The sequence below is a fragment of the Scyliorhinus torazame genome, chromosome 5 (assembly GCF_047496885.1).
Source record: "Scyliorhinus torazame isolate Kashiwa2021f chromosome 5, sScyTor2.1, whole genome shotgun sequence".
In the NCBI taxonomy this organism is placed as follows: Eukaryota; Metazoa; Chordata; class Chondrichthyes; order Carcharhiniformes; family Scyliorhinidae; genus Scyliorhinus; species Scyliorhinus torazame.
In genome coordinates this window covers 261,403,379-261,417,223 of record NC_092711.1, presented here as the reverse complement: position 1 = coordinate 261,417,223, position 13,845 = coordinate 261,403,379, and the positions used below count along the sequence as shown (strand labels likewise).

Here is a 13,845-nt window from a genome sequence, read left to right as displayed (position 1 = left end):
TTGTATTCTGAAATCCAGTCCACGTTTTCCAAAAGACTCTTGTGAAGAGAGCTTACGCTCCACCCAGCGAATTCAGTCCAGGATTTCTTGGTCTTAATGAAATGAAAATGAAAATTGCTTATTGTCACAAGTAGGCTTCAAATGAAGTTACTGTGAAAAGCCCCTAGTCAACACATTCCGGCGCCTGTTTGGGGAGGCTGCTACGGGAAGGCTTCTGCACAAACTCTTGAGATCCAGCCACTGATTTACTCAATTATTGATGTTGCTCTTATTAGCCTTAGTTTTATTAGCTCTAATTCTGTCACCTTTGCTCACGAGCCGCCAGGTATCTTTTTGATACCGCCACGTGGTCCAAGCTCTAGTTATGATTAATAAGCCATTACACCGCTTAGTAAGAGTAAAATCAACGGTCATTTATTATATACAGCAATAAATACTTATACAATAATCCTACTTTCTAGACTACTACCTACCACTACTGGCCAATACTTATCTTTTGGGAATGGCCCACCAGGTCAGGGAAACGAATGGCTTATCGAATTGGGTCTGGCCTGCGGGATTCAAAGGCTGATACAGGTCGATGGCTAGGAGTCTCTATCGGGTAGCGATCGCTGGAGTCAAACTTACGGTTGCTGGTCGATGGTTCTTGCGAAGGTTGCGAGCAGGAGAAGAAAGGAGAGCAGGGTCGATCTGAACTTGGCCCCTATCTTTATAGTTCCTGGAGGCTTCCCGCCTCTTGGGGCGGACCTTGACCCTGGTCCCAAGTGATTGGACTTGTTCCCAATCACTGGGTTCGATATGTTCCAATAATGGGGCGATTCCTTGATCGGGGGGGTGATCGTTCACCTTTCTTTGTCTCGGCCACTGCTGGCGCCGAGAGGTCTGGATCGGCTTTCAATTGCTAATATGTTGCAATTGTTCTCGGGGATAGCCGATTAAATTGCAGATGTCTGGGTTGATGTGCTGCTAATGGTCGCAGATATCCCCCAGAGCCGAATACGCTGTTCTGTCTGCAGCTGTCCGTTTGTGCCCTGTTGGCTGATTTTCCCATCAGCCTTTTCGGTTAGCCATTTTACATCGGGTTTTGGCCAAATTAATCGGGATTCAGCCATTTTAGGTGGCTACATTGAGTAGGCTTCAAATGAAGTTACTGTGAAAAGCCCCTAGTCACCACATTCCGGCGCCTGTTCGGGGAGGCTTCTGCACAAACTCTTGAGATCCAGCCACTGATTTACTCAATTATTTCAAGTAATATCTCACAAACTTTGGCTATGTCTCTCAAACCGTAGCACCACTTTCACAATCCAATGCTTTTTTCAACTCTCCGTGTCTTTACAAAACAGTGATCTGTTCTTGTTTCTCATTTCCTCTGTCCTGGTACCTCCAGCCTTCTTAAAAAACTCTTTCTGTCCCAATTCCCTGACTATCTGGACTCTCACTTGTTCCTTAGGAAACTTGCATAAAGAAAATAAATATCTAACACCCCACAATCCCGCCTCCCGCTCTGCACCTCCCTTACCTTTTTAACCCCCCCCCACACACACACTCACTGCTGACACCTTAACTATTTTCGAAGTAGTCGATGAATGGCTGCCAACTCCAGGCAAACCCCTCCACAGACCCTCTCAAGGCTAACTTTATTTTCTCCAGCACTGCTAGGTCACCCACCTAAACCCCCGGTTTCGGCACCCCCAAGTCCCACCATTCTTATAAGATCCGTCTCCGGGCTACCAGGGAGGCATAGGTCAAGACATCGGCCTCTCTCGCCCCCTGGACTCCTGCATCTTCTGACACTCCAAAGATTGTCACTTCTGGACTCGGGACCACCTTCACCCTCAAGACCTCCGACATAATGTCCGCAAACCCCCGCCAGAAACCCTCCAGCTTCGAACAGGCCCAAAACATGTGGACATAATTCGCCGTCACACCTATCCTTCACCCCTTCAAAAAACCTGCTCATCCTGACCATAGTCATATGTGCCCTGTCAACCACCTCGAACTGAATAAGACTAAATCTAGCACACGAAGAGGATGCGTTCACTCTCCTCAAAGACACCTCCCACAACCCAGCCTCCACCACCCTCCCTAACTCTTCCTCCCACTTACGCTTCACTACCCCTATTGGGGCTCCCTCTCAATCAATTAACTCTTTAGATTTCTGACACTCAGCCCTCACCCACCACCTTGTCCTGTAGCCCCAGGGGCAGCAAGTGGGGAAAGTTCGGCACCTGCTTCCTAAAAAAAAAACCCATCACCTGCAAATACCGGAACACATTCCCGCTGGGCAGCTCAAATTCCTCCACCAACCCCTCCAAGCTCGAAGAGCTGCCCCAATGAACAGATCCCCAAACTGCTCAATCCTTGCCCGTCACCACCCCCGGAACAAACCAATGATTTCCACAGATCGGATCCCAAACCAAGGCCCCCTCCAGCCTCAGGTGCTGCCGCCACTGTCTCCTCACCCTCAAGGCCGCAACCACTACCGGGTTTGTGGAGTACCTGGCCGGTGAGAACGGCAGATGCGCTGTCAACAGTGCCCCTAAATTAGAGTCCCTACAAGAGGCTGCCTGCATTCGCTCCCATACCGACTCTTTCCCCACTACCCACTATATTTGCCGCCCAATAATAATTCATCAAGTTTGGAAGAGCCAACCTCCCCCTATTCTACGCTACCCTAGCCCCCCCCCCCCCCCCGACGATTAATTCTCCACGAAGAAGTCAATGAATGGTTGCCACCTCCAGGCGAACCCTAACACTGACCCTCTCAAGGTGAACTTAATCTTCTGTAGGCCGAGAAAGCTTGACATGTCGGTTAACCAGGTCTCTGACTTCGGGGGCTTTGAGTCCCTCCAAGCTAATAATATTCCAGCAGCTCCTTCTTGACCCCCGGGGCTTTACCCGCCCAAATAAACCCCAAAATCAGTGCATTAACCCTCCTAAAAAAAGCTTTTCGGTTAAAGTTTGGGAGACTCTGGAACCTGGGGAGAACCATCATCTTCACCGATTGCACCCGTCCCGCCAACGACAGTGGGAGCACATCCCACCTCCTAAAATCCCCCTTCATTTGGTCCACCAACCGAGCCAGATTCAGCTTGTGCAGCTGCTGCCATCCCTGCGCCACCTGAATGCCCAAATACTTGAAGCTCGCCCCCATGACTCTAAACGTCAACTCCCCCATCCTCCTCTCCTGGCCCCTCACTTGTATCGGGAAAATCTCACTCTTCCCCATATTCAATTTGTACTTCGAGAATCGGCCGAATTCCTCCAATCTGCCCATAATCCCCCTCCCTCCCGCCAATAACTTCCAAGAATCGTCCGTGTACAGCGAGACCCTATGCTCCACCCCCCACGCACTATCCCTTGATGCTCTAGGTGCTATCGCCAGTGGCTCTATCACCAAGGCAAAGAACAATGGGGAGAGTGGGTATCCCTGCCTCGTCCCACGATATAACCTGAAATACTCCGAACTCACCCTGTTCGTCAACCACCCCCCCCCCCCCCCCCCCCCCCCCCCCCCCCCCCGGGTCAAAGGCCTTCTCTGCATCCATGGCAATCGCCACCTCACACTTAGTCCCTCTGGGGGCATCATTATAACATTTAACAAAAGCCTAATTTTTTTTTTAACAAACAATTTCAATGAGGTATTTTTGGCATTACAAACAACAACAGTATAAAAACAATGTACAAAGAACAATAAACGTAGTGCAAACACCGACTCCCATCCCTCCAAGACCTACTTAACCCCCTATTCTACGCTACCCTAGCCCCCCCCCCCCCCGCTGACGATTAATTCTCCACGACGAAGTCGATGAATGGTTGCCACCTCCGGGCGAACCCTAACACTGACCCTCTCAAGGCGAACTTAATCTTCTCTAGTCCGAGAAAGCTCGCCATGTCGGTTAACCAGGCCTCCGACTTCGGGATCTTTGAGTCCCTCTAAGCTAATAATATCCGTCTCCGGGCTACCAGGGAGGAAAAGGCCAGAACATCTGCCTCGTCTCCTGGATTCCCGGATCTTCCGACCCCCCGAAAATCGCCACCTCTGGTCTCATTGCCACCCTTGTTTTCAATACTCTGGACATGACGTCCGCAAACCCCTGGCAATATCCCCTAGGTTTTGGACACGCCCAGAACATGTGGACATGGTTCACTGGTCCGCCTGTACATTTTACACACCTGTCCTCTACCCCAAAGAATCTACTCATCCGGGCCACTGTCATGTGGGCCCGGTGTACCACCTTGAATTGAATCAAGCTGAGCCTTGCGCATGTAGCGGTTGTGTTGACTCTGGTCAATGCGTCCGCCCATAAGCTGTCCTCCATCTCTCCCCCAAGCTCCTCCTCCCACTTATGCTTCAGCTCTTTGGTCTGCGTCTCCTCGTCCCCATTAGTTCTTTGTAGATGTCCGAGACGCTCCCCTCTCCCACCCATCCCCTAGACACTACCCTATCATGGATCCCCCTGAGTGGCAGGAGTGGGAAGGATGATGCCTGCCTGAGCAGGAAATGCCGCACCTGTAAATATCTGAAGTTGTTCCCTCTTGCCAACCCAACTTCTTCTCCAGGGCCCTCAAGCTAGGGAAGCTCCCTCCCAGGAACAGGTCCCCGATCCTCTCAATTCCCGCCCTTCGCCATACTCAAAACCCCCAATCCAAGCTCCCTGGGGCAAACCGGTGGTTGTCATATATTGGGGACCAAACCGATGCTCTCACTGCTCCAACGTACCTCCTCCACTGACCCCAGATCCTCAAGGCCGCCACCACCATGGGGCTGGTGGAATATCTCGCCAGCAGGAGCAGCAGAGGTGGCGTTATCAACGCCCCCAAGCTGGTGCCCCTACATGAAGCTGCTTCCGTCCGCTCCAAAACCGATCCCGCCCCCACCACCCACTTCCTTATCATAGCGATGTTGGCCGCCCAGTAATAATTACTGAAGTTTGGCAGGGCGAGCCCCCCCCCTCCTCCCGATTCCTCGCGAGCATTACCTTCTTCACCCGCGGGGACTTACCCGCCCAAACAAAGCCCAGAATGATTTTGTTAATCCTCTTTAAAAATGTCCGCGGGATGAAAATTGGGAAGCATTGGAATACAAATAAAAATCTCGGTAGGACCGTCACCTCAATCGTCTGCACCCTCACAGCCAGCGACAGCGGCAGTGCATCTCATCTCCGAAACTTGCCTCTCATCTGCTCGACCAACCGGAACAAGTTCAACTTGTGTAACCGGCCCCAGTTGCACGCCACTTGTATCCCGAGATACCTAAAACTGTCCCCCACTAACCTAAACGGTAGCTCCCCCAGCTTGACCCTCCTGACCCCTTGCCTGGACTACAAACATCTCGCTCTTTGTCATGTTCAGTTTATATCCCGAAAACCTGCCAAATTCCCCCAAAGTCGCCATGATTTCACCCATTCCTGCCCCTGGATCTGCTACATATAAGCGCAGGTCGTCTGCGTATAGCGAGGCCCTACGTTCCACCCCCTCACCCCGAACCAGCCCCTTGAAGCTCTCTGAGCAATTGCCAGCGGCTCTATAGCTAACGCAAACAGCAGTGGGCAGAGGGGGCATCCCTGTCTTGTCCCCCGGTGCAGTCTAAAATAGTCCGAGGTCGTCGTATTCGGCCTTGCACTAGCCTCCGGGGCCTGGTACAGCAGCCTAACCCAGTCGATAAAGCCCCTACCGAATCCAAATCGTCCCAACACCTCCCATAGATAGTCCCACTCCACGCGCTCGAACGCCTTCGCCGCATCCATGGCCACAACTACCTCAACCTCCGTACTCTCCGGGGGCATCATAATCACGTTGAGCAGCCTTCTTATAGTGGCCACCAACTGCCTGCCCTTGACAAACCCGGTTTGATCCTCCATAATCACACCTGGCACACAATCTTCAATCCTGGAGGCCAAAACTTTGGCCAGCAGCTTGGCGTCCACATTAAGCAGTGAGATCGACCTATATGACCCGCATAGCTCCGGGTTCTTGTCTTGCTTCAATATTAATGAAATAGTAGCCTATGATATCGTCGGGGGCAGCACCCCTCTATTCCTCGCTTCATTAAAAACCTTGACCAGCAATGGCCCTAATATCCCCAAGGGTTTCTTGTAGAATTCCACCGGATACCTGTCCGGCCCCGGGGCCTTGCCCGACTGCATTGCCTTCAAGCCCTCAGCTATTTCTTCAGCCCTAATCGGGGCCCCCAGCCCATCCACCAGCACCCTGCCCACCCTTGGGGAGGTCAGTCCGTCCAAAAAGCGTCTCATCCCCATGGGCCCCGTGGGCAGCTCCGAGCGATAGAGTCTACTGTAAAAGTCCCTGAACGCCCTGTTTAGCCCAGTCGACTCCCCAACCAGATTCCCATCTCCATCAACCACCCTCTCTATTTCCCTGGCCGCCTCCCTCTTTCTAAGCTGCTGTGTCAGTATTCTGCTGGCCTTCTCCCCATGTTCGTAAATCTCACCCCTCGCCTTTCAAAGCTGCTCCTCTGCCTTGCCTGTGGACAACACCCGAACTCAGCCTGCAGCCTCCGTTGTTCCCTTAACAGCTCCACCCCAGGGGTCACCGCATACCTCCCATCTATCTGTAGGATCTCCTTAACCAGTCGGTCCGTCTCTGCCCTATCCGTCCTGTCCCTATGAGCCCGGATCGAAATCAGCTCCCCTCTCACCACTGCTTTCAGTGCCTCCCAGACCACCGCTGCTGAGACTTCCCCTGTGTCATTGACCTGCAGGTAGTTCTGCATACACTTCCTCAGCCTCTCGCACACCGTCTCGTCCGCCAACAAGCCCACGTCCAATCTCCATTGCGGGCACTTGAAGCTCTCCTCACTAAACTGCAGTTCCACCCAGTGTGGGGCATGATCCGAAATAGTGATGGCCGAATACCCCGTGTCCACTACGCCAGCCAGCAAATCCCTGCTCAAAATGAAAAAATCAATCCGGGAATAAACCTTATGCACATGTGAATAAAAACTCCCTCCCCGTCAGCTGTCTAAACCTCCATGGGTCAACCATGCGCCGCGCCTCCATCGGCCTGCCTCCTGGCACAAAAGCGACAGATTCCTCCCCTATCACCCCCTGCACACAGTCCTCCATCCGAGAGGCCAAAATCTTGGCCAGCAACTTAGCGTCCACATTTAACAATGAAATTGGCCGGTGAGACCCACACTCCTGGGTCTTTATCCCTCTTTAAAATTAAGGAGTTCGAGGCCTGCGATAACGTAAGGGGGAGCACTCCCTTCTCCCTCACCTTGTTGAATGCCCTTGCCAGCAGGGTCTCCAGGCCCTCTGCAAACCTTTTATAAAATTCCACCCATCTGGGCCCGGGGCCTTCCCCTAATGCATCGCCCCCATATCCTCCAACAACACCACAAGCCCAATGGGGGCTCCCAGTCCCTCCACCAGGTCCTCCTCCACCTTGGGGAATTCTAACGTCTTAAGAAACTCCTCATTCCCTCCATCCTGGCCGGGCCCAAAACAGTGTTCCCCCTCCTATCTTTCACCTTTCCGATCTCCCTCACTGCCTCCTGCTTCCTCAATTGATGTGTCAACATCTTGCTCACCTTTTCCCCATATTGATAGACCGCTCCCCTAGCCCTCCTCAATTGCCCCGACGCCTTACCCTTCGATATCAGTCCAAACTCCATCTGGAGGTTCTGCCACTCCCTCAACAACCCCGCCTCCGGGGCCTCCAAATACCTCCTATCCACCTGCAAAACCTCTTCCACTAACCTCACCATCTCCGCCTGCTCCGTCTTGTCTCTTTGTGCCCTTATTGATATATACTCACCCCTCACCACTGCCTTCAACACTTCCCATAATGTGGCGGCAAAAACCTCACCCGTGTCATTCAACTCCACATACCCCCGAATAGTAGCCCTCACCCACTCACAAACCTCCTTGTCTGCTAACAGTCCGTCATCTAACGTCCACAGCGGGCACTGACACTCACCCCCACGACCCACCTGCAAGTCCAAGACCACCATCGCCAAGTACTCTGAACCGACCACCCCCGCCAGCAACGTCCTATCCATCACAAAATAGTCCTTCAAGGAGTACACGCCATGTACATGAGAGAAAAATGAAAATTCTCTCGGCCTACTAAATTTCCACTCCTCCCATTAACCCTTTCAATTCCCTCGCCACTGCTGATACCCTACCCAACCTCTGACTCGACCAGTCGAATTTCGGCTCAAGAACAGTGTTAAAATCCCCCCCCATTATCAGCTGGTGCAAGTCCAGGTCCAGGATCTTCCCGGCACCCGCCTCATAAACATGCCATCGTCCCAGTTTGGGGCTTAAACATTCACCAACACCACCGGCATCCCCTCCAATTCCCCACTCACCATAATGAAACCGCCCCCCCCGGAGTCTGTCACTATGTTCCCCACCTCAAACCCTACCCGCTTATTTATCAGGACCGCCACCCTCACGTCTTCAAATCCAGTCCTGAATGAAAGACCTGACCTACCAACCCTCCTCAGCCTGGTCTGATCCCCTATCTTCAGGTGCGTTTCCTTCAAGAATGCCACATCCGCCTTTTAAGCTCGTCAAATACGCGAACAAGCAGGTCCTCCTTGACCGGCCCATTCAACCCTCTCACAATCCGCCTGGTGGCCCCCTCCCCCCCCCCCCCCCCTTCCAGGGACACGAGCAAGTTACAGCCATAACATCCCCATGAGAAAAAACAATCCCCCCAAGAGCAAAAGGAGAAAAAAAAACCCGGACTCCCTGACAAGGGGGACAGGGAGAACCAACCTCCTCAAACACCTCCTCCAAAACTCAATGTCCTCCTTCTCCTGCCAGTCCATTGTTTCTCACAAACTCCAACGCTTCCTCCGGTGTCCCAAAATAATGTTCTCGACCATTGTTGGTCACCCAGAGGCAGGCCAGGTACAGCATCCCGAACTTCACCCTCTTCTTAAAGAGGGCAGCCTTCACTCGATTAAAGCCCGCTCTCCTCTTGGCCAGCTCCGCATCCAGTTCCTGGTATACCCAAAGTTCGTTGCCCTCCCAGGTATGTCGCCTCCATCTACCTGGCCCACCTCCAGATCCGTTCTTTATCAAGGAACCAGTGCCACCGCACCATCCATTGCCCTCTGCTTCCTCATCAACGCCCTGTGTGCCCGATCCACTTCCAAGGGTCGTTCGAAGGCTCCCTTCTCCATCATTTCAGCTACATAGCAGCCAGTGTCTGCTCCCTCAGTTCCTTCTGGCAACCCCATAATCCCTTGATTTTGCCTCCAGGAGCGATTCTCAAGATCTTCCGCCTTCCCCTGAAGCGGCCTCTGGGTATCTGTCAACACTCCCATTTAGAACATAGAACATTACAGCGCAGTACAGGCCCTTCGGCCCTCGATGTTGCGCCGACCTGTGAAACCACTCTAAAGCCCATCTACACTATTCCCTTATTGTCCATATGTCTATCCAATGACCATTATAATGTCCTTAGTGTTGGCAAGTCCACTACTGTTGCAGGCAGGGCATTCCATGCCCTTACTATTCTCTGAGTAAAGAACCTACCTCTGACATCTCTCTTATATCTATCTCCCCTCAATTTAAAGGTATGTCCCCTCATGCTAGACATCACCATCCGAGGAAAAAGGCTCTCATCCCTATCCAATCCTCTGATCATCTTGTATGCCTCAATTAAGTCACCTCTTAACCTTCTTTTCTCTAACGAAAACAGCCTCAAGTCCCTCAGCATTTCCTCATAAGATCTTCCCTCCATACCAGGCAACATTCTGGTAAATCTCCTCTGCACCCTTTCCAATGCTTCCACATCCTTCCTATAATGCGGCGACCAGAATTGCACGCAATACTCCAAATGCGGCCGCACCAGAGTGTTGTATAGCTGCAACATGACCTCATGGCCCCTAAACTCAATCCCTCTACCAATAATGGCTGCCAACAAAGTAAGCTGCAGGGTGGCATGTGGCGCAGTGGTTAGCACTGGGACTGCAGCGCTGAGGACCTTGGTTCGAATCCCAGCCCTGGTTCACTGTCCGTATGGAGTTTGCACATTCTCCCCATGTCTGCGTGGGTTTCTCTCCCACAACCCAAAGATGTGTAGGTTAGTTGGATTGGCCACACAAAATTGCCCCTTAATTGGAACAAAAAAATAAGTGGGTACTCTAAATTTATTTTAAAAAACAAAGTAAGCTGCTCATCGTGCTCCTCCACCTTTTGGATCACCTACCTTTGGTTCTCCAGCCTCGGTTCCACGCGGTCGATCCCCGCCTTAAGCGGGTCCACTGTCTTCGCCAGGTCCTCCAGAGACTCCTTTCTCTGCTGGCTGAACTTCTCATTCAAGAAGTCTACCATCTGCTCCATCGACCATTGAGATGGTAGGACCGACCCCTTGCTCTCCGCCATCTTGCCCTGAGTCGCAGGAAAAGTTTTTTCTTCCGACAACCCCTTTCGCCTAAAACCAATTCTGGTCCACTAATCAATCCACAGGTGGAATATACTCTTCCTCCACCACTCCTGCACCTTTTCCCATCAAACCATCCACCCGTTAATTGGGGGAAAGGACCAAAAACATCAGCATAAGCAGGAGCTGCCAAATGTGCGACCACTCACACCATGGCCGCCACCGGAAGTCTTCTCCTGGTAGAGTTGAATAGCTGATCACTCAGAGATCTGGCTCCAACTGCTGTAACTTTCAGTTTATTAAAAACTAAGAACAAAGAAAAGCATTCTCTCCTGGGAAGTGGTCTCCTGTTTCTAATGTCATGTGAGAGTACCTTTACGAAATGGGTGTTTATTACTACAGTTATGTCAGAGAGTGGGTGGAGCTGGGCTGTCTGTCCGCTTTTTACTTTCGCTTTAGGCTTTTGCTGCAGGGTGGGTTTGGTTTCATTTTAGTTTGGGAGAAGCTGCAATCACAGCAGGATGTGTGTGAATCTCTGCAAGCTTATGTATGTTCATTTGCTGATTTCAACGTGATAACTGTTCTCAGTAGTGAAGTTAAGCCTGATGTCTTTCTGTTCTAAAGGTTTTTTAAGCCTTATGGATGTTAAAAGGAAAGCTTAAAGGATTACTTAGTGTTGTATTCTTTGGGGGTTGTATTTGAATTAATGGTTGCGAAGATGTTCACTGTATGTTTTAAAAAGGTTAACTTGAGCTCATAGAATAAACATTGTTTTGCTTTAAAAAATACTTTTCCATTTCTGCTGTACCACACCTGTAGAGTGGGCCGTGTGCTCCCCATAACACAATCTATTAAAAGTTGTGGGTCAGGTGAACTCCATGATACACTTTGGGGTTCTCTAAACCCTGGCCCATAACACTAAGCAATGCCTTTTAGTTTATTTATTTTTCACACCGTAATCCTCTCTAAACACAATAAAATCCCAGTTTTAAACCCCATACATACAAACGCCTTTGTCCAGCATGAATTCAGCTATACCGACAGTTGATGAGATAACGCATGATCTATAGAAGGAAGAACTTGTTAGAAAGAAAGACTTTTTTCCCATTCAATTGCTAAATATTTTCTTAGTAATAAAAGCATGCAATAGTTCCTCCATGATCTTTCATTAAAGCAATGAATTGTACTTGGCGTTTTATTTTTAGTTTAATCATGTCCTTGTTTTTGACAGGTGCCTAGAAGCTATTATTGTGTTCTGCAAGTCTGGGAAACATGAAGAGCCGTACGTCAGCATCAGCCGGAAAAAACGATTCCATCATGGCGAATCAAATGAATTTGAAAAAGAAGTGGGTCATTCGACAAGAAAGTTGGCTATCCACCGTAATGCCTTTCAGCGGGCATCTGTCATTCAAGCTTTCATGGGCTCCACCCCTCAGCTCATCCTCCAGCTGTATATAAGTGTAATGCAGAAATACAATCCACCAGCACGAGGTAATATGTTTGGTCTTGCTGTTTAAGGTTTGAACAGAAATTATATAGTGCTTCATGATGGGACAAACATTATGCTTTACTGTGATGTTGCTTACAGAAAACTGCAGGGAGAGCAAATATCATGTGATTTATAATGCTCTCCGTGCTATTGGGGGAGAAAAATGTTCTTTTGAAAACAGAATAATTTACATCTAAAAATGGGTGAATATTTTGGAACTTTACTTGACAAAAAGGTGATCAGAGAATCATTATGCAGAGGTTGCCTGCAGGAGCTTAAATTACTGAACTATGTAGACTACATAATGAGGTCCATTGTAAATGTATTGTGAAAGGATGTTAAGGTGGGAAATCAGCTTTTTCTCATTACAAAATGTTTCCACTGAGTTTTGTCTCTTTTTGTTCAGTTGCTCTGATGGTGATGTCATTGCTGTCAGTGACCTACGGAGCCCTGATATGTAACATCCTCTCCATCCAGATCAAATATGATGACTTTAAGATACAACTGAGACCAGCTGGTTACATATGTATCATCCTGTGGCGCCTCTTGGAAATTGCGACCCGAGTCATAGTGTTGGTGCTGTTCAGCATAGCGTTGAAGGGGTGGATCTTTGCCGTGGTCTCCATTGACTTCCTGGTCCTCTTCTTCCTCCCATGGGCAGAGTTCTGGTATAGCCGTTCACCCTTCCCTGAAAACATTGAAAAGAACTTCAAGAGGTTTGGCACAGCCGTCGTACTGTTACTCGTTACCATTCTCTACGCTGGAATCAATGTGTTCTGCTGGTCAGCGGTCCAGCTTATGCTCAGCAACCGTGACTTGATCAACAAGAAACAGAACTGGGTCAGTTTGTCTGTCTATTACATATTGCGATTTGTTGAAAATGCAATGCTCCTAATTTTATGGTATTTTTTCAAAACCGAAGTGTATGAGTATATCTGCGCCTCTCTGCTGGTGGTTCAGCTAATTATTTGCTACTGTCTGGCTATCACCTTCATGCTCCTCTTTTATCAATACTACCATCCGTGTAGATGGCTTTTCACACACAATGTCGCAGACTGTCTCCAGTGCTCCTGTTGGGATGAACCGCACTTCAAATCTACAGTTGAAGACTCATAATTCAGCGGATGTGTTGTGACAAGAGGTGGCTGCAGTGAAAACATTGATTTTGTTGCTTTTTCATATCACCCCTCCCAGAGGTAATGAAAGGTTTAACAAGCTGGTGAATTTTATAACTAGCACAAATAATGAATTGTTTACAGAAGTCCGCTTACGCTGGAGATCAAAGCATACTACTGCTGAAAGCTGGGACAGGGCCTGGATGTTACTTTCCAAATGTCTTCTTTTGAAGACTGACTGCCAAAGGAGTTGCAGGTATTCTGGGATAGCTCCGCTACGCCATAGAAAATTCTAGCCGACAGATAACGCTGTTAAGAATAAAAGGACCCTTGATCGTCCTGATATTTGGGAACATCAAAGCTGGATCCACATCATGCAGAAAGATATTTGTATTTAATGAAAGACTGTTTATTCAGGATAAATCCCGTTATTCTCTTGGCACATATTTACTTTGTGTGAGTTAGCCTAGTAACTCCGCTTTAAGGGTTATTGACTGAATGCAAGTGTTATTTTTTTCTTAAATGCTTACAGCTCTTTTTAATTGGATGTGAATTTGCATTTGCATGGTTTGTGGCAGTAAAAATTTATAGTTTTATTTATTGCCTTTTTTCCTTTGAATTTGCATGTACAAGGTTTGTGGCAGTAAAATGTTTATAGTTTTATTTATTGCCTTTTCTCCTTTGTCCTCTTTCTACCAATATTCTCTATCAACTCTTGTGCTGTTATATTTATCAAAAAGATAGCACTTTGTGTGGTTATGTCAGCATTGATCTCAAACGGATATCACATCTGATCTCGATCCCATTCTCGCTGAACCTCATCAGAGTGAAGGAAAGCAGGGCCATTGCCAGAGCCCATAGATTAAAGCCCTTACA

The 13,845-nt window shown here is 49.2% G+C and overlaps 1 protein-coding gene across 4 annotated transcripts in view; it reads left to right on the top strand.

The window, feature by feature from the left end:
* Positions 1 to 13,632, top strand: part of xkrx (XK related X-linked) — a 70,037-nt gene extending 56,405 nt beyond the window's left edge. For all 4 annotated transcript variants that reach the window (XM_072505448.1, XM_072505451.1, XM_072505449.1 and 1 more), the window contains 2 exons: positions 11,597 to 11,856; positions 12,261 to 13,632. In XM_072505448.1, the coding sequence (XP_072361549.1) occupies positions 11,597 to 11,856; positions 12,261 to 12,970 (970 nt within the window). In that variant the 3' untranslated portion in view covers positions 12,971 to 13,632. The remainder of the gene's footprint in view (positions 1 to 11,596; positions 11,857 to 12,260) is intronic.
* The last annotated feature ends 213 nt before the right edge of the window (positions 13,633 to 13,845 follow it).